Below are 21680 nucleotides of genomic sequence, written 5' to 3' on the forward strand. Positions count from 1 at the left end.
CCCTAATCCATCCCTCTCACGATCTGAAAGAATACCGTTAAAACATGTTTGAACAAAAACAAAAGTTACCTTTTTTTTTTTCAGTGGTTTCAGTATGAAACATGGATCACATCTTTTTGAAAAGAAAATGTAAAGCACCTAAAAAAAAAAAAAAAAAAAAAAAAAAAAAAAAAATTGTTTCTGCTGTCAAGTATACCTGACCCATATCCAGGGATCAAATTTCATTCTAACATTTCAACAAATAATTCTGGATAAGCCAAAGCTCTCAGTTCACAAAAACCTCTGCTGGTCAAATCATGTCATTGCAAGTACTTATGACTTTTGGAAGGTTTCAAAGGCGCCCTCTTGCGGCCAATCAGATCCGATAAATACAGTAAGTCATTCGCTTCACTGATCTATACACTGACATTACATTGCAATCGCTTATTAAACCGAATTTGCCTGACTGTAAACTTCTCAGAATTACTGGAAGCAATCACTATTCTACACTACCTATTGGACAAACATTTAAAATAAATTACAAACAATCATAATAATCATCATTTTTTCTATCTATACTACACAACACTAAAAAAAAAAAAAAAAAAAAAAAAAAAAAAAAAAAAAAAAAACATGTACAGAACAACAAAACAAGACATCTAATGTGAAAAAAATTTATTGATTGGCAAAAATATTCTGTAATAGTAAATCTGAATATATTACACCAAGTAGCCCACATCAATCATGAATAATTGTGTGGACTCAACTGTACAATGAAGGGAATGCATCAGAGAAGGCCAGGCAACAGCAAGACCCAAATAAACTTGAGCTGTAAACAAGCTGCAATGCTCTGGGCTTCAAAAACACAAAGCTACAAAATGCACAAGTGTACCAATTTCTATAAGATTTGGAAGGCAAAACAGACTTACCTCTCAGTCCAGAATGTTTACGAGGGAACAGGAACCCACAATGTCGATGTCTGGTCACTTAACTAGTGGTTTGAAGAACCACTAGAATTACTCCAACATTGAACTTGCTCTAATTACAGTGATAAACCATCAAAAACACCAACAAAGCCCACAGGCTCAGGCGAGTAACCGAGTTTACATGAACCTTAATCTTTCATTCAAACAGATGCAAAGTCAATGCATAGGTCATGTCACGTGTCAAATACCCAGAAGTACCTCCCTCAACTGTCTTCAAAGTCTCAAAATAAAGTGCATGAATATTTACAGTAAGCAGAGATAACCTTACAGACTTGCATGTGGAAACACTGCTTATTACATCACTAGCAAAAAAAAAAACAGCTGCCATAAGCAGTCTACATAATGAAAATTGGAAACTCCGTACAATGAAATGGTGGAACAAAATTTGCATCAAAGCTTACTAAATTTGCATTAAAGGTTACTATTCCTTTAAATTCTAAATCTAGCAGAACCAAACATAAGAGACCCTTTGAGGGACAAATTACAGTAAATCCTACATATGCACATATGCAGATTAGATATATACACAAAGAAATGCACACAATCTGCAGCAGAGATGTCAGAGACATTACAAATGCAGAATATTTTGCACTATCATTTACTGACCATAAACGATTCATTATTTTGACTCTCAAACAAAATTGAGCATGTTTCACAGATTTTAATTGTATAGATCCAATCACAATCAAGAAAACCAATTAAAAGTTATGGAAAATTTAAGCCTGCAGGAACTGCCAATTGATTTGGAATATGAACAGGAATTAACAGATACTACACAAATTAATCCATATTGTATTGAACCTCTTAAAATTAAAGTAAAATTGGAAAAGGCACAATGTTTATAGAACTTAAAGATGTCAAACAACCTGAAATTTGGTTCTTAAACCAATTATCCTGATATTCAAGGACAAGTTTTGGAAGTATGCAATTATGAACAAATAAAAAGCAATGGTTGGCTAAATGTTTAACCCAGTAACCTAAACTAGCAGATAAGTATGAACAAGCAACAAGTACACACTTTATTACAACACATTCTATTTAATAATCAAGGCAAAAGACAATTACAAACATTATATGGACGAGGGGAAAAGGGAAGAAACATGAAACCGAAAAAAAAAAAAAAAAAGAGGATCCAATAAAAACAAACCTAGCTAACTGACAATTTACAACATTATAGCAGTGGGGAAAGTTGTTGTTTCTCGAACAAGCAGCCAAATAATTATTTCGCTGAACTGACTTTAGCACACAGCTACTTCCAAATAAAAGTAAAAAATAAAAAGAGCTGTCAGGAATTAAGAGTATATAATATTTTACAGAACTCTACTTCAGCTCTGTAGAGTGTGTCCGGAGTCCGGCGCTCTCCGTGACGGTGCGATGCGGGACGCTGTCGGATGAATCCACGTTGCTCCTGACGTCTCTCCTCCTCCTCTTGCGTTCGGCTGAAAGGTGTCAAAACGAAGGTGGCAGTTTGTTTTGGGGCACAGAACCCAGAAACACACACAGCTGCTTTCCCCCTCTACATCTAAACACAATCAGACCGTCCCACACATACACAGGCATGCAAACAACTTTCAGTTTTCAACAGCATCAAACTAAGGGGCATATTGTTGCATTACGACTACTGTACTAATCTAAAGCAGGGGTGGCAACCTGTGGCATGCAGAGGGATAATCGCTGGCACGCGAGCAATAGGGAAAACTGCATACTGATGTACATTTTGAGGTAATAACTTCTCAGTCACAGCCTGTTAGGAGCTATAAATACAATTAAAGCGTGAGAATTAACTCGCGCTAGTCTACAGATAACGCTGCACATACTAGGCACTTCAGATCAAGGCCTCAGCGGTCTAACAGCGCTCGTCAACGTCAAAATGACTGAGATGGCCAATCAAATCAAAGTAGGCGGGGTTTACTGTTCAGAGAAGCAGAGCACGAAGCATCAGTTTAAAAGTGCTGTATTGTAAGTTTTTCACTACTTAAGCAAGTGGGGTGTGTGCGCTCGCGTGCATCAATTAAAGCAGCGCATTAATACAGAACGGTGAGTAAACTGTACTGTTTTAATGCATTGGTCTTGCCACACACAAATACAGTGGTGTTCAGTAAGGTCACACTGTATATCTGTTATTCAAGAAACTTTTGAAAAGTTTAAAAACAATTTATAAAAAAATCTTCAGAAACTACTTGCACGAAAATCACATAGGCCTGTTTTTTTTTTTTTTTTATTGTACAGAATGCATAGAAGGGCTGGGGGTGGGGGTGGGGGGTTGTTGGCACAGTGGTTAACCAGAAAAAAAATAAAATAAAAAAATGGCACGTCATGCCAAAAAGGTTGCCGACCCCTGGTCTAAAGCAATATTTAAATGTAGTAGTTTCACAAAAGCACAGAATTTGGTAAAGGTACAACATTAACTGCAGTCAATTAAAAAAACAACAACAAAACAACACTATTTTAGACAAGCCCCTGGATTCAGTGTATAAATACAGTGTGACCTGGACGACAATCATACAGACATTGGCATGCACAACTATGAAACACTGTACTCAACACAACAGCTCAGCAAATGTCATTTTCACTCTGATGGACATTAAAGGAATAGTTCAACCAGGAATGAAATTTTGTGGAATTTGACATACAAGATGTAGATGAGTTTGTTTCTTCATCAGATTTGGAGAAATGCAGCATTCCATCACTTGCTCACCAATGGATGCTCTGCAGTGAATGGGTGCCATCAGAATGAGAGTCCAAAAAGCTGATAAAAACACCACAATAATCCACACCACTCCAGAACATCAGTTAACATCTTGTGAAATAAAAACAATTCCATGGTAAAGAATTTTAACCATCTGAAATATTGCTTCCTCCAATGAAAAAGTAATTTGTCTGAATCAGGAGAGAAATAAGCACAAGCAATGCTTACCAGTGAAAATGGTCCAAAAAAACCCCCCAAACAAATATGTAGGTGGATTTTGATGTGAGAGGACAGTAGCAGATGGACCTTTCACTAGAGGAAGCGTTATTATGTACTCATAGTTTAGCTGTTAAAAAATAATGAAGCAACAGTTTGAAGTTATAAAAACATCTTGATAGATTTGTTTATGAACACACAGCTTTTGGCTTCAGAAGACGTTAACTGATAGACTGGAGTGGTGTGGATTGTGATGTTTTTATCAGCTGTTTGGGCTCTCATTCTGACGGCACACATTCACTGCAGAGGATCCATTGGTGAACAAGTGATGCTACATTTCGCCAAATCTTATAAAGAAAAACCCGTCTACATTCTGGATGGCTTAAGTGAACACATTTTCAGCAAATTTCTGGATGAATTATTTATTTTAAAGCATCATTAGCAATTAATCTGGTCTGATGTCTATTATTCATCCATGACAATGATAAAATTAATAGTATTCGACTGCACAATACCCCATCAAAACTGTAATTCATTTGAGTTGACCAATTGGCAAAATATGCATTATATGAAAATATATGGGATTTTAGTCCCACTGAGAAAGCAATCAACCACAACAAATCCATATAAATCAGCATCAGTACTACCAACACAAGATTTGAATGGGTGAGATTTGAAATGCATTTAGTAGTGTTGTATTTTTAAAGTACATTTTAGCCAAAAAGCTCAAAACAAAATGATACTGGTTTGGAACATAATGAGGATAAAAAAAAAAGTCATATTAAAGATGACATTTGCAATGAAGTACAGAAAAAGTTTATGCATAAGTTGGATCTGTAGAATAAGATGTTATGGACATACGCAATTTAAATTGCATAAAAATCCCTATGATACTGAATGACATTATTTTGGTTGATTGGTTTGTCTCCGTCAATGTAAAACATGTATAATCTTTTATGGCTTCAAACAAGGTAATTATTTTGAGTGCTTGCTGCACAAAATCAATTTCACAGGTAAAATCAATTATATAAGCAGATGTGATCTACTACAAATCACTTAGTCCTCTTTTTATCATCTTCATATCTATTGGAACACCAAATCTAAAAGGTGTCAAAACAGCATTCAAATTTTATGTCGGCAAAATAATGCTTCGATCATGGGCAACAAGTCCACATGGTAAACTGCCAAAATACAAACATATGTAAAGACAACACATTTTATGTTGGCTTTTACTGAATTTCTCAATGAACCGATAATCCAATAAATTAAGATTTTAGAGCATTTAACTAGATATTCAACTTCAACTGAACAAAACTGGAAATGCTAACCTGTATTTTCTTTTTTCTACAATAGGAAAAATACTAACTCTTAATATTTCCCTCCATTGACAAAAATTGCGAAGCACAAAGTATAGTGTCCACTTTACCTCTTGAGAACAAGCATCAAATCCACATTTCAAATTCGAACCACCCCCAACGCAAAATGCATTTGTTTTTAAGATGCAACTGTTTACCATTTTATGCATCACTTCTACTGAACAGAAATGTAATTGTTGCTAAAAAAAGTTCTATGCTAAATTGCTTGATTCTAGTGATTCAGTGGACACTGAAGTTACAGTACACAGGGTTGGACAAAATTCAGTGACTAATCATACTTTGCCCCTTCTGCTAGTCAAGAAAAGTGGACAAAATATAAAACGTACCAAAGATGTGATTTCTTAAAACATTAGTTTGTGTCTTTAGTCATTCACAGGCATTTCTGCCCATTTTAATACAATAAATATTTAATAAGTTAGACATGAACACACGGAAATTCTTGCACTGAAGTTACAGTGTAGTTGGTGTTTGGAATTACAATTACTAGTGCCTGTAACGATCACGAAAACACAAGTTTGTCCAATCCTGTGACAGCATCTTATAAAGCACAATAGTGAACAGAGGAAAAGGGGTGTGATTAAAGTGGTCATATGATGCCATTTCAAGTTTTCCTTTCTCTTTGGAGTGTTACAATCTCTTGGTGCATGAAGATCTGTAAAGTTGCAAAGACTAAAGTCTCAAACCCAAAGAGATATTCTTTATAAAAGTTAAGACTCGTTCACGCCCTCCTAAAAAGCCCCGTTTAAACACGCCCCCACCTCTACGTCACTATGTGAGAAGAATGTTCCCACAAAGAAACAAGGCGTAACTTTTATTCTCGCTGTTGCAAATCCGTGAATGAATGTTCCGAAGTGAGGTAAATTTCAACAGATTTCCCCTGCTCAGGGAGTAGTGGGCAATGAACACTGTGTAAGGACCATGTCAATGGGAACACAGTTCCCACAGTCACAGTTTAACAGAGAGACGCAAAATATGCAGAGCAGGGGGTCGCGAGGACTGGAATTCAGAACCGCTGGTGTAGATTAGAGCTTGTTTGTCGTTTCTCCGATCACAAATGCAGACATGGTTTTATGTTTACGTGGCACAACGCAACGTGTAAAAAACAACAAGTCATTATAATCCATAATTATGTCCCCACTGGATGCAACAAATGGCTTGTTTGTAATGGGTTTTATTGTTTTTGTCCTGTCGCGCCAGTGTTCTGACCGTGACATGAGTCACAGTATGTTAAGGGGCGTAACATTTCAGTCACACGCTTGAGATATTCGGGCAATCACAACGCACTGGATAGCTGGCCAATCAATGCACACATTGCTTTTCAGACTGATAGAGTTTAGTAAATAAAAAAGGCGAAAGAAAGGCGGGGCATAGAGGAGAAACAGTATGTGGAAAATAATGTGTTTTTTGAACCTTAAACCACAAACATTTTACTACACCAAATTCACAAAATAATGTTCTTTTTAGCAGCATCATATGACCCCTTTAATATCACGTCAGGACCATTACTACAGAAAAACCTACACAACCTGGGAACACAGTCATTTCTGCAGCTGAACCACAGACAGATGTGCACTACATCCAAAAATCCCATGGAACAGGGCTCTACGCATGGAGCAAATGCTTTCAATTCCTCTAAGTTTGCAGTTCTGAAAATCTCTATTCAAAATCTCTAACCTGATGCAGACTAAAAACCATGTATTAAAAGTACAACATGATTTCTGAATTAATAACAGCGGAACAAATCAAAATGCAAATTGTGCATTTCTGACTTTCTCTGATTGGTGTTGCTTCAATGATAGGTTGCACAGTTGAGAACACAGAGAAAAACAAAAATAAAAAACAAACAAAACACCTGAATAATTGGCAATTTTTTTGATAGGAGGCCAGAACAACAATTTGGAAGCTACCAGAATTACATTCAACAAAACTGACAATGCAGTTGTGCATTTACAATCTATTTGTTAAACCTGAGTTGCAGTTTTAGTTGAACTGTTTTGTATTTTTTTGCATCTAAATCTAGCATACGTGGGGTCACTCACAATGCATCACACATGATATTACAGTGTCCTCAGCATTTACATACAAATTATGTACAAATTTACATTTACGTACAAATTTAGCCTATAAGGAAACACCGTCACACAGCAGAGCCATGAAGCAGCAGGTTAGACCGTAATGAATTTCTAAAATCAGACCAACAGGGTTTGAACTGAGGACATGTGCTGCATTAATTTAAATACTGATTGTGAAAATATTTATTCAATATCTGTTGCATATTAAATCAAACTGAAATCATCACAAACATGGGTGTTTACCAAGAGAATAAGAAACAAAAAAGCATAAAAATGCTAAAAACGTTCATGTTACCTCTGGGAAAGCAATATAGCAGTTCTTCTCCATTCATCAAGCATTAAAGGAGATGATAAAATGAAAAGCATAACTGGTGTTACTCTGACATTGTAGATCTACTTTTATTTTACATTTAAAGACAAACATTAAAAATGGTGAAGAACTGCTACATCCGCAACATCTAAGAGGATGTAACATTAACAAACATGGAAAATAAATGAATAACGATATAAACAGAAAATGTCAAATTCAGATAAGAAAAAGATGGAAAAGTTTGACTAGCTTTTAAAAACCTGCAAATGTGACTGAAATACTAGGATGCATAAAATGACCCTTGACAGTGAAAATACATTTAGCTTGTTCAAACAAAGGACATTCATAATGCGTTTTTTAAAATTATACTGTACAGATGTGTTCGAGACTAAACCTTACACGAAAAATTACATTTGCCTACACCATGGCAACTCAAACTGACAGACTACAAGCTTCATGTTTTTAAATGCCAAAGCAGATCAATTTGACTCCATTAATTTGCTTTTCACAACAAATCAGTAAGGAACTAAACTAGAACCATTATGTAAACATCAAATCTGCCTGCAGGAATGTCAACGCACAACCTGAGAAACAATTTCAATACATTCATTTTCTCTCATCAAACTTCAACCAATTTTCTATACATTTATGGTCAAATGTTGAATTTATATTTCATAATCGCAATTCTAAAGGCATCAAACACCCTGAATTTCATTTTTTTTTTTGGCAACCAATTGGTCTATTAGGCAAAATACGGAGGGAAGTGTTTTTTGACATTGGCACAGTCTCAAAAGTAGCAGCAAATCTCAGTTAAATGGACAAATAAGTGCAGTAACTTGCATTTTAAAATGCAAATACATTTTGTTTTTTTTAAATAAAATGCTGAAATACACAATCCTTTCAAAGACAAACTGGATATCATCAACAATTGTGGGATAGTTTTTGGTTGCTTGAGCTGATATTGCACATTAAACGGCTTCAAGACCAGGTACACAAGTTTTAAGGATCAGAGTACTCAGATCACGCTACATTCGTGTAAAAAAAAAAAAAAAATAGATTAGCTGTAGGGGAGAAAAAATTACAGTACTTGTCATTACATTATAGGTTCAGGGACTCACCTTTTCTGATCACGTACCTGATATCACGACCTCTGCAGGATAAGATGCATATACATCTGAATCCTTAAGAAAGATGGGAAAAAAAGAGAGACAAACAGGATACACACCTTCCTCTCCAACTAACGGCGATACTCCCGCTCACGTTCTCTGTCTCTCTCACGGTCACGTTCGCGGTCTCTCTCACGATGACGGTCCCTCTCGCGGCTGCGCTCTCTGTAATAGTCCTCGTGTCGGTCTCGGCTGCGAGACTTGCGGCGATGCTTCTCACGAGAGCGACTGTGGTCTCTCTCCCTGGACCGTTCCCGCCTCTTAAAGTCGAAAAGCATTAAAGAGAATATGAAACCACAAGTAAAACTTTTGCAACACCAAAAAAAACCATTTACATTGCATCAAATAATTTTTCACTTCTGAAATAATTTTGCAATGCACCAAATAAACGAACACTCAAAAAAATACAATACAAATAATACAAAAATTTCAAAACAATTAATACACCAATTCAAAAAATAAAATTCACACGCACCAAAAAATCAATTTCACATGCATGAAATAATTTTACAATACAAGCTAAATTATTGGATACATTGCAAAACTATTTGATGCACTGCAACAATTTGGTGCAATGTAAAAATGGATGCAAAAACAACGCATGCAAAATTACTTGATTGCATGAAAAATGAAAAACATTAAATAATTTTGCATGCAATTTTACATCCATTAATTTTTCGTTGCACCAAATAATTTAGCAATGCATCAGTCTTTCATGCATCAAATTTTACAATGCATTAATAGGCTACATTAAATAATTTTGCATCCATTTTTACACACTGCACCAAATTATGATGCAATGCATCTCTCTCTCTCACTCATTACTTTGGTTAAATCAGCAGAAAAGTGATCTCAAAAGACATCTCACTCATGCAAACATAATGATGCATCCCCTACAGCAAACAAAAATACGCTGTAGATCCACAAGATCTTTACCTCGATGCAGAGCCATAGGATTTGGACTCGATTCCATGCAAGCAGTCCTGCAGTGAGCTGATGAGGACTTTGCAGCGGTCGTCAGCAGAAACCTTTGACTGCTTGATCAGAGAGATGGCCGTCACCAGAGTCTCTATAGCACTGCCGTAATCAGCTGCAAAAACAGAGAGTGTTTAATTACCACCTGACAAACCAAACCAAACATTCGTGCTATGGGTAAGTGTTTGCACCTGCACTCGCATCTGACACTGCCCTCGAGATAGCACTGCTGGATATCGCTCTGTTACGATTCATGATCTCCTCAAACTCAGCTTCACTCAGAGGAGCGCGAGACGAATCCATGTCCCTAGAAGAGAAAAAGCAGCTGCACTGAGAATAAAAGCATCTGAGTCAGAAAGAAACAGCAACGCATCAGGGACCAAATTCAGAGAGCAGCAGTGCTGTTAGTTCTGAATCACACTGCATGTTAAAATTAGTGATACATTGATATTTTAGTAACCAAAAATATTTGTACCAGAGGTGCTCCGATCAGGATTTTGAGGCCGATCCTGGTCTTGAAGCCTTATTTTTTTATCATGTAGAATTATTTATAGAAATACTCCAATCAGGATTTGTAGACATTCATTCAGGGCCTGAATTACATTCTTGAAAATGGGGGGAATTTCCCTCTTATAGGTGACTCTTGTGTGAGTTTTTTTATTTTTTTATTTGAGAGGTGGAGGGGAGCATTTTTTTTTTTTAAAGAGATTTTTCAAAAATATATTTATATCACCTAAATGTTTGAAGTGAAGTACATTTTTGTTTTTACACTCATGCAATTGTTGCACAATAGCTTACACACAGCACAACAGTTGCTCAAGCAAATGGCAAAACATTTAAACTATTTTTCTTACATTATCACAAACATTTTCAATTAAAACTTACCACTGAGAGAAACACTCAGCTCTACAGCCCTTTCTTTTGCATTTATATCTTTAATACAAGCAATCCTGCGGTTCATAAAGAACTTTGTTTTTCTACCTCCACGAGTGCCATATATTATTGCCTTACCTAAAAGTGCACTTTTCCTTTAAACCTAGCCAACAAGCCATATGTGTTGACTCAAACACAGCAAACTTTAATTATATGCGTTTATGGTGTAATTACTACATTTTCGTTTTCATATTTACAGCAAACAATGCGCTGTCACTTTAATTTAGCACGTGCAGCAGAAATGATCTCTGCACTGCTGCAGACGCACCGGTCATAGAACGCACAGCCGAAACAACTGTGTGCACGGTTTAAAATCCATTAACATGAGCGTGAAAACAAATATGCACCGCATACGCACTGTAACGGAGAATGTGTGAACCTGGCATTGTGTGTGTGCGTGCTGCGATTGTGCATGAGCGCACATTCTTCAGAAGAGTACGCGAGCACTGAATGGTTAAACACTGGCAATAATTCAAAAGAAATGCAATTCATACACTTTAGAGACGATGCAACACTGCCTTGATTGTGCAAGTGATAATTCCCGTGTCAACTCTGCAGCTCATGTATAGTGCAGGTGAAATTAGATTTGAAGCTATTTGTGCATTTTGAGAGCGAAAGAGAGAGAGCGTGTAGTGATTCAGTCGCGCTGTTTGTGAAATTATCTCACAGAAAGTTTTCAAATTACTTCATGAGTTATTCAATTATTTCACCAGCGCCAGACAGACTGAGACTGTGCCGCTGCATGCCGTGCCAAACCTCGCACGGCAGTCGCGTCATCAGCTTGAGATCGGCCTTTTTAAAGATGGCCGATCAAACATCCCAAAACGATTATCGGCCGATAGTAATCGGTATCAGATCAGTCGGAGCACCCCTAATTTGTACGTCGTAAATGAAAACTCATCAGTGCATCACTTGTTAAAATTCACTGCAGAGACGGAACACACTCCATGCGTTCACAGCACACAAGCCTGAAAAAAGATCCCGCTTCAGGATCCTGGTCTCAGCGGACGGTTACTTCACTAACCCTTGATCACTTGTACTGTGCGAGTGCTGGCCAGAGTTTTTCACATCAACCAACCCCTCGTTTATCCAGGGCTCAAAGCCACATACTACAGGGGGTCTGAAGTTACTGAAGAAAGGCCAGAGAGGAGATTCAGGGTCGGACTGAGGCCACACGCTTTAATAACATCCACTCCTGGAGTTAATGGTAAGTAACAAATCGCCAAGGCTGAGATTTAATGAAATGTGTGCTGCATTTTAGAGTTAAAAAAAAAAAAAAATAATAATAATAATAATAATAATAATAATAGCACATCAATTCTAAAATATTTTATTACATACATTTTATATGTACATACTTTAGTTATAAAATTAATACTTTTTGTAATGATCACATTAAGCATTGTTATTGTTAATATAGAGGTTGCATGCTTCAGAGTAAAGACCATAAATAAAGCTTTATAGTATTTAAAATATGAAATATGAAGTTACAATGATTAGTTATTGATATTTTTGTAATAATTAATAATTGTTACTTAATGTGCTGCATTTTTCCACAAAAAAAAAACAGTAAAACAAATATTGTGCAATAAAACAGTTTTAAACATACAATTTATTTATGATGCCTTAAAACACTTAATGTTATCAATGTTTTAAAAACACAAATTATAATTTCTATAAATAGTTAATATTTATTTTACATTAAAAATTTGACAATTTCATTTACATTTAGCAATAAAATTAGTATTACTACAACTATTATTATTGTTAGTATTATTACTGACCAAATTTTGCAGCCCTACAAGCATGGAGCTTAAAAAAAAAATACTGTAAAAAGATTTTTTTTTTTAAATAATTTACATTAATGAAATTAGAACAACGTATTACTTTAATAATTTCATTTAGCAGTAATTAAACCTGGAGCTTGTTGTGCTTGACAAAAAAACAACAACAAAAAATTTAAACGCGTGGTTTTATCAGGGGAAAAAAAACAAAATTATATTTGAAATTGTGCAGCCCTAGAATAATCTAACCAGTTCAGTTTCCAGCGGTGTGGACGGAGAACTCGTTAGGTGTGAGATTTACAGTGCAGTGAAGGTGAGGTGTTTATTACCTGCCGCCAGGGCCGAAGTCTCTGTCGTATGGAGGTGGGCGGCCGTACAGTTCACCCGGCGGTGGGCCCCTGCTGTCGGACGATGGCATGTTGTTGTTTCCAGGCGGTGGGAAGAAGGCTGGGTTGACGTGAGGAGCCGGAGGTGGACCCCCAGGCGGGGGTCCCTGCATGTGAGGTGGAGGTGCGAGGCCAAGCGGGGGTCCCAAGGGCCCAGGTGGACGGGGAGGGAAGGGTCCCAGAGGGGGCAGACCCTGCTGAGGTGGAGGGGGGCCTGGGGGAGGCCCGTATCCAGGTGGGGGCGGGCCAGGAGGCATCGGACCCATAGGAGGCTGGCCAAACTGACCAGGAAACATAACGGGTGGAGGAGGACGGTCTCCTCTATTAGGAGGACCTCCGAGGGGTGGCAGCAGACCTTGCCCAGGTGGAGGGGGGCCAGGGGGTCCTGGAGGCCCAGGTGGGCCTGAGGGAGGACGCGGCGGGCCTTGCATACCTACAAAGGGAGGGTTTGAAAATTAAGCACTATAAAAACATCAAACAAAGACACCAAAAAAAAAGTAACACAAAAGGGCCCCCAAAATTAAAAAAAATGAACCCCTCTGACTGAAAAATAATGAAATCGCCATGAGATTTTAAGTTGTATTTCAATGTAAAAAAAAACAACCATTTGCACATTCATGGTTCTGATATCGAGTATTTACATGACTTAATTACACTTAATATTTATTAGTTTCATTTTAACATTAATTTTAGTAAGCGCTTCATTTTTATAATTTAACTAAGTACTTTATTATTATTTTATAATTGACTGTATTTTTACATGTATGATTGACTAAAAATTGGCTTTAACAACTTAAAAACCCACTGCAATTCATTAACAGACATCAGTTTGGAGTCTCAAAAATAGGGCAAAATGCCATCAAAACAAACAAAAATGCCCCACAAAGTCAAGATACAGAGGCAAAAAATGCCCCTGCACCAACTAAGATTACTAAACTAGACTAGAGCAATACAAGATTAATAAAATGCTGATTATGACATTACATTTAGATCTGTTAATGTTGCACCAAACACTTTCTTCATCGTTTTTTGTCCTGCATTTGTAAAAAAATTTGCAATTGTAATGCAATTGGTGAAAAATTAAGTTGACTGAATTCAATTTATTAGACAGGCTTTCTGATGAAAAAAATAAATCCATTAAAATGGAACAAACCAATTAAAACAAAATGCGGTAAAAATAAACAATAATGATAAATAATATACTTTAGTTTATTTACAATTAAATGAATCGCACAGCATTATGCAATTGTTGTGTAAATGTGCCACTTTGGGCGAATGTAAAGACAGCTTATGTGGAAGTCGTTCAATGTCTTATTGGGAACCGTAAATAATTCTTCAGTACTCTAGGATAAATTAATTTAAATGACAAAAAAAAAAAAAAAAAAAAAAAAAAAAACATACACATGTAATAAAGTACTTATAAAAACTGACCATTCAAAAATAAAACAATACACCTGTTAAATCTCATCCAGGGGGCAAATATAGACCCTTTACAGAAAAGCTCATTTCTGCCCTTGCCCTAATATAGAGACTCATACCTGGGAAGTGTGGTGGAGGTCCACCAGGTCCACCAGGTCCAGGAAAGCGGTCTCCTCCTGGGCCAGGTGGGGTGGGAAAGCGCCCTCGATTCTTGCCAAGAGGGAAGCCACTTCGAGATCCTGAGCCTGGAGGTCCGGCCTTCCCCTCTCCGGACATCTGCCCGGACTGTATGCCTGAGTGGGCAAAATCTGATCATAAAACAACTGCAGCAAGTTCACTAAACTCTGTTCAATCAGTAGATGTGTTGAATTTTCTGTGAATTTGTCTCTCACTTTTTCGCGACTGCATCTCAAACTGGCTGAGCGACTGTTTGTTGCAAGGAGTGACGATCGGGTTTTGTCCGTGCAGCTCCCGTTTGGACAGCAGGTCTATCAGCTTCCTGGACGATGAATCTGAACCCACGCAGACCAGAGCAAATCTGTGGAGCACAGAGAGGTCATGTTTGACGCTGATCTCTATGAAAACCATGTAACTGAGCATCACAACAGGACTGATCTGTATATTGACACAGACCTAGGAAACAAATCTCAGGCTTCACTTACCCTTTTGACTGTCCATTTGCTCGATTCTCAAAAAACTTGATCTCCAGCACATCATTGATGCCTACTGAGCGAATAGCATCAGACAAATCTTCATCAGTGGTCCACTGTAAAAACGAAAACAAATGTTAGCTATACTATGCTTGTAATATACATATCTACCTATCATTACACACATATACATACACTAATATAAGTGCAATATCACATGAGTGCAAATGTGATACTGATCTTACACAACAGTTTAGTAAGAAAGAAGTTAATACTGTGTTATTTTAGACACAATGTTGTCTGTTTTGCTCAAATTTGGCAACGAAAATATTAAGACAAAGCAGTACTGTTTGTCTCTGAGCAACACACAGCGGCATTTCATTTCTTAATGCACGTTTTAAACAAACTTCGTGAACCACTTGGTGCATTGAATTAAGGGTGGGCAATATACCAAAAATACCATATCACGTGATTTTATCATGATTCTTTGTCATGTTGGTTTTACTGTTTTGCAAGTAGTCTGAGCACTACAGCCAAACTAATTTCCCTATTATAAAGACAAAGCCTTTCAAGATAACCAAAATATAAAGAATGACAGATATTTACAACATAACTACACATACTATACAAATAAAACAAACAGTGCTTTATTTTCAGGTACAATAGGTGTATTCAGCAGAAGCATTCAAGAAACTGAATCAACAAAAATAAAACACTATATAGACTGAAGGACTGTATATCACCAGCAAAGTCACGATACATCACGATTCAGGACTGCACTGAATTTCACCTCAGCAGCTGTTTATTAAACACTGCTACTATAGGGCCATTTCTAACTATTGGCAGAGCAGGCAGTTGACCTCTGCATTATCAATTATGGGGAAGTCGTGGCCTAGTGGTTAGAGAGTTTGACTCCTGACCCTAAGGTTGTGGGTTCGAGTCTCGGGTCAGCAATACCACGACTGAGGTGACCCCCAATGCTCAGAACATTATTTTACAATTATTAAGCTCCCTTTGAAGTATTGTGTTTGAATGGACAAATTCACACAAAAATTGTCAAAATGCTGTCTTAGTAAGTATTCTACAGCAGACAAAGTTGGCTGAATGTATTGTATCAGTGCATTCTCTTAAAGTGACAGCACTTTCTTAATATTAATTATACAGCAACAACAAGGAAATCACTCACTGCTCTCGACTCAATAGCTTTTGTAACTTTAATAAAGATTAATCTTTAATATATACAGTAAAATATTCAATGCTATTTTACATTTGATTACTTTATTCAATTTCTATACCTAAAAACTAATGTTAGACCTACCTAAAAAAACTGAAAATCACTGTTTATTTTATTTGTATACTCTATTGTATGTATTTTTGCTGTTGCTTATAGTTAGATTGATCTCATTTTCTTTATTTTTATGACAGTATGGTTTTTCCCTAAACATAGCACATACCGAACCACACCATGACTCTAAAACCGTGACACAAACGAGAAAGAGAGAGAGAGAGAGAGAGAGGGTACAAGACTGACCCATGTGAGGTTGCCGATGTACAGAGCGATTCTTTTGCCAGTGTAGGTGTAGACGACGTTTGGCGGCGCTCCTTTGTTCCCCTCGGATCCTCCCGGCGCAGGCAGGTTGTCCAGGTAATCTCGGTCCTCAGGTGCGTCCCCGTTGTTGGCAGAGGGTGAGATGACATCATCATACAGGTCAATCTGCTCATGAACAGGATAATCTGACTCCTGTGACAGCAGACAGACAAGCACACGTTTCACAAATATTCACAGGACAGGCATGTCAACCATGAGCCATCACGGAGATATTAGTTAATTCTTTCCCCAGTTTTCAGTGCTTGTAACTTTAATTAGCTTGTCACTTTAATTAATATTAAAGTGTAAAATGTAAAAAGTGTAAAATCTAATATTAATAATATAAATTTAATATAAATTAATTATATAAATAAATTAAATAAATAATATAATTTTTTAACCATAAATACATTTTTCATTAATTTTATTAATATTTAGTTTAATTTTATTTTTAGTAATTGTCTTATTTACAATTTATTTTTAAATAACAAGACATATTTATCATTTTCATTTTAAATTAACTTATTGTCAGTAAATTTACAACACTCTCTTCAAATTGACTATAAACCATTTAATTTTTTTTTTATTTTAAAGTAATTTGTTGTTTGTCATTTTACAAGTCTCTTTTTTAAGTGTCTATAAATTATTGCATTTTTATTTCAGTTTGTTATTTAGAACAGCAGGTTACATTAAAGTAATGTTTTCATAAAAACAACTATCCAAATTATTTAAATAAACAAATTACCAAAAATTCTTAAATAACAAAAAAACAAAATATAACAAAAACTAAAATAAACAAAAAATAAAAATAAATATGAATAAATGTTTAGAAAAATCTACACACTTCAAATGCAAATATTTATAAAAAACAAAAATGTTTAGAACACGGTCTCTTTATTAAAGTACAAATGCATTAGGAATCTTTAAAAACACACAAAATCGACACACTTCAAATGCAAATATTTCTAAATAACAAACCAAGTATTGCAATCTATCAAGACTCCCTAATGGTCTGATTTGAACTCCTGCTTCCAAAGCTAATTTGCATATTATTATACGAACGAATAAACGAACGGCCCAGCGTCGCGTCTGTGCAAAAGTTAAACCTGCATCAGCTTACAAGCAAGTCTTTGATACTTCGTAAACACGTTAGATGTCAGATTTATTAATCAAAAGCATTAATCTGTCTGGTTGAAGGGGTACTGCGCGCGCGCTCGGCCTGCTGTAGCTGCACGAGAGCAAACAATGAACGCACGCGACGCAACGGATTCCGACTCGCGCCACAAACCTGCGCTCGAAATACAAATAGTAACGTAATACAACTATTATATAGATACCCAACAACACATAAAATATGTAACTGAGTTAGCCGTTATATTACAGTGTACACAGAAGCTGCTCGCTAGCTAGCTGCTAGAGTTAGCAGACGCCCTAGTAAATCCCCAGAGAGCGCTGCATGTTTCTGTGGGCTTCTTTTCAGTCTGTACGTGCAACACGTAAAATATTTGGCTATTAGGCAAGTGTAGATGCTCAAATTGAACCTGACCTGATTAAATTCCTCTTCTACATCGGCGTAAATATCGATGTGGTCAACACCGTCCGCCATTTTCTGTTTCCCCCTCCTCCTCGGTGCTCGAGCTGCGCGTGAAGAAGAGACGCAGATACGTGAAGCCAGAAACTCCCGCCCAAAAAAAACGTGCTTTACGCAATTTCAAAATAAAGCGGCATTTTGAAGCGAGTTTTTTATTTTTCACCTGTCACGTTGTGCTAACATTCATTTTATTGTCTTTATATTAATATTTTCTTTATACTTTAATAATAGTAGCTTTAAAAAGTGACTATTTTAAATCTATCCCAGTCAAAATAACCTCCTGGGTATTATTAATTTATTCTTTTAATCATGCCTTTATACCTGCTAGTTAACTAGATTAAATTATAATAATGTTATCATAGCCCAATAATGACATTATAGCCTACTGTTTCAGAATAGAAACACATTTTCCAAGTAAACGTTTGTTGTGACTCTTAATTTGAAATTCGACTCGCAACCGAAGACGGAGTCCTGTGAGCGCTACATCTTCGTAGAGAAACATGTATTTTGTGCTGAATGGCAGTTCCGAACAGTAATTCAGTTCAGTTCCGAACTGTACGGATTTCGTAGAAGCCAATCCGAGTAAAACATTTGACTCTCGGTGTACTATGTTTAAGAGGATGGCTGAATTTGGCCCAGATTCGGGGGGTCGGGTAAAGGTAGATTAAGCGATCAAGATACCAATACTAAAATTCAAACACAAACACACAATTAAATGGAGGATAGGATTTATGCGTTTATTATAATCCAGGGAGTGACTATCGTGAAACCTATCGTGTTTGGAAACGTTGCACGATATTTTGGCAAGAAAAGAGAAGATGATGGTCACACTCATCAGTGGACGGTTTATGTGAAGCCTTTAAGAAATGAGGTTGACTCTTATTTCATTTTAAGTGTTGCATATGAATGCTAAATTTAATATGTAGTATACTAACAAAGACCTATATTCCCATGAAATTTACGGGAATCCTTTAAGAGGTGTGCATGTGTGTTTTTGTTATTTCCCCACTGATATTCCCAGGATATGTCTGCTTATGTCAAAAAAATACAATTCAAACTGCATGAAAGTTACGGGAATCCTTTAAGAGGTGTGCAGTTTAGTTTATGTTATATTATAGTGTAATATCACAAATGTAACTCACTGATTTTAACTCACTCTTCGTATCATGTAGTGGTTACGAAGCCTCCGTATGAGATTACAGAGACTGGATGGGGAGAGTTTGAGATCATCATAAAGATCTTCTTCATCGATCCAAACGAGAGACCGGTAAATGGCATTAAATTACTTTTTTTCTGTGTGTAAATTATTGCAGTATTTTTAATATTTTGGATGCTACAGACCCCCAAACATGATCCTCCTCATTGGACCCCAGTCCAAAAATGTAAAAGGTGGCTATGTGCTATTTTAACGTATAAAGACCCTGTTAAAACTGTACAAAATATAATAAGTAATATGTAAAAACAAATAATTTATTTGTAAAGAATGCAACATAAAATATTTTGTTTATATTGCTTTAAATTATGAAAATATTTAGTTATTATATTACGCGGTATAGTACTGAACCATTAGATGTTATTTAAATAAAAATGTATTTATTACATTTATTTAAATCAAATGAATTATTTTTTTTTTACACATTTCAAATTGTACTTATTATTTTAATATTTTATTCAGTTTTTTAAATCAAATTTATATCTTTATTCTTTTTATCAAATTTTGTTCATTTTAATACATTTTACTGGCTAATTTAAAATTAATTAAATCTTATTTTTATTATATAGTATCATTATTTATTTATACATTTTTAATTATTTATTTAAATACGATTTTATATACTTATTTTAATAAATTTTTATTTTAATCAAATTTATATATATATATATATATATATATATGTGTGTGTGTGTGTGTTTGTATTATATAATATATAAATATATAATATTTATATATACTTTTATTAGTAAATTTCTATTATTAGTACAGTTTTTCTCTAAACTTTTCCATGCCACTGTAAAAAGTGCTTCACAGCATAAATTGAATTGAATAGCACCAGTCTGAAACCCTACAAAACTGCAACGTTTTGATGGTGTTTTTGTCTTCAGGTCACGCTGTATCATCTGCTGAAGCTCTTCCAGTCAGACTCCAGCGCCATGCCGAAGAAGACCGTCGTGTCCGAGTTCTGCGACGAGATGGTGTGAATTCAAACAGAAGAACACAACATGGCATTACAGTATTAATACAGTCAACCCTAAAGCCTGAAATCTGTGTATCTGCAGATATTTCAAGACCCTACAGCCATGATGCAACAGCTCCTGAACACCACCAGACAGCTGACGTTAGGTGCCTACAAACACGAGACCGAGTGTGAGTGCTCCGCTTTCCTCCACAGCACGTGAAAATACTGCGACTCAGACAGCATACTTTCTAGATACGAGAGTTCAGCAGTTCTAATCGTGCAAACTAATCATTCAGTTGCAGAGCTGGAGTTACGAACACGAGAAAAAGTGGAAGCGGCGAAGAAGACGACGAGCCTGGAGATCGCAGAGCTGAAGGAGCGACTGAAAGCCTCCAGAGAAAACATCGACTTCCTGAGGGGAGAGATACGCAGACTGGAGGAGGAGGACCAGATGTAGGATCACTGAGGACTTCAGCGTCATCAGACGGCTGTCCTGTAGCGGGACGCTGAACACAAACACGCGTGATTTAGTGGGACTGATCAATTCACATTTCTGGTTGGAATTTTGACAGTAAACTGTGTTGTTCAGTCTTTTTCAGATCATCAAAATTTGTGCAAATACGTGACTGTCTTTTGATCCTTTGACTTGTTTTGTATTAATAATTTTTTTTTACAAATATTGTGTGATTACTGTTCAGTTTTATTTCAACATTTTTTTTAATTATTAAAACATTTTGTTTCAAGCAGCAATAATAAAAATATAATTTTTTATATTTATATATATATATATATAAAATATTATTATTATTAAAATATTAATTTATAAAAAAAAATTATTATTAACAAAATTAAAAAATAATTAATATATAACACTTTAAAATCAAATATTTTTTACAAATAATTTGTTATTTACAACTTAACAAAATATTTTATATATAACGTTTTAAAATCAAATAAATAAATAATTAAATAAATGCTTAAAAAGGTTTTTTGCCTCCACTAGAGGCTGCTAAAGCACAAACACACAGCATTGGATAATATTTACCGTGTTGTGACATTAAATACTCAAATATTACCCCCATTAAGGAAGATATTTCAAACCACAAACCATATTTAGTATCTCACATAATGTATCGTGACAATAAATGATCTTATATTAAAAATATGATTTATTTATTTTGATGCAAAATCATATATATAGAGAATTTCGGGATACTTTTATAAAGTTAAAACAATTTACTTGGCTTTAGTATTTTGAAAGTTACATTCTCTTTGTTTTCCGGGCACAGAATAATATTAACAGTAGGATGTTCATTGAATCCTCTACATTCCTCATGAGTTTTAACTGGGTTTTCTATATTCATACACATACAGTAGACACAC

At 35.8% G+C, this 21680-nt stretch overlaps 2 protein-coding genes across 4 annotated transcripts; one reads left to right on the plus strand and one right to left on the minus strand.

Annotated features, from left to right (window-relative positions):
- Positions 1-639: 639 nt before the first annotated feature.
- Positions 640-18231, minus strand: cpsf6 (cleavage and polyadenylation specific factor 6). Of its 3 annotated transcripts, XM_042721601.1 has the most exons (11): positions 18076-18231; positions 16473-16682; positions 14954-15057; positions 14684-14829; positions 14411-14584; positions 12816-13305; positions 9961-10076; positions 9731-9884; positions 8854-9052; positions 8747-8778; positions 640-8653 (listed from the first exon to the last, which is right to left on the minus strand). In XM_042721601.1, the coding sequence occupies exons 1-9, from the start codon at positions 18133-18135 to the stop codon at positions 8866-8868; spliced, it is 1641 nt and encodes a 546-aa protein (XP_042577535.1). In that variant the 5' UTR covers positions 18136-18231; the 3' UTR covers positions 640-8653; positions 8747-8778; positions 8854-8865. The 3 variants fall into 3 exon arrangements, with proteins under 3 accessions (XP_042577535.1, XP_042577534.1, XP_042577533.1); XM_042721600.1 differs by lacking the exon at positions 8747-8778 and having other exon boundaries at positions 640-2404; positions 8854-9054; XM_042721599.1 differs by lacking the exon at positions 8747-8778 and having other exon boundaries at positions 640-2404; positions 8854-9054; positions 14411-14599.
- Positions 18232-18537: 306 nt separating this feature from the next.
- On the plus strand, positions 18538-20897 carry yeats4 (YEATS domain containing 4). The gene is made up of 7 exons (XM_019092899.2): positions 18538-18779; positions 18872-18991; positions 19142-19208; positions 19293-19387; positions 20224-20313; positions 20398-20485; positions 20594-20897. The coding sequence occupies exons 1-7, from the start codon at positions 18729-18731 to the stop codon at positions 20752-20754; spliced, it is 672 nt and encodes a 223-aa protein (XP_018948444.1). The 5' UTR covers positions 18538-18728; the 3' UTR covers positions 20755-20897.
- Positions 20898-21680: the final 783 nt, after the last annotated feature.

This window comes from Cyprinus carpio, chromosome B4 (genome assembly GCF_018340385.1).
Source record: "Cyprinus carpio isolate SPL01 chromosome B4, ASM1834038v1, whole genome shotgun sequence".
Classification (NCBI taxonomy): Eukaryota; Metazoa; Chordata; class Actinopteri; order Cypriniformes; family Cyprinidae; genus Cyprinus; species Cyprinus carpio.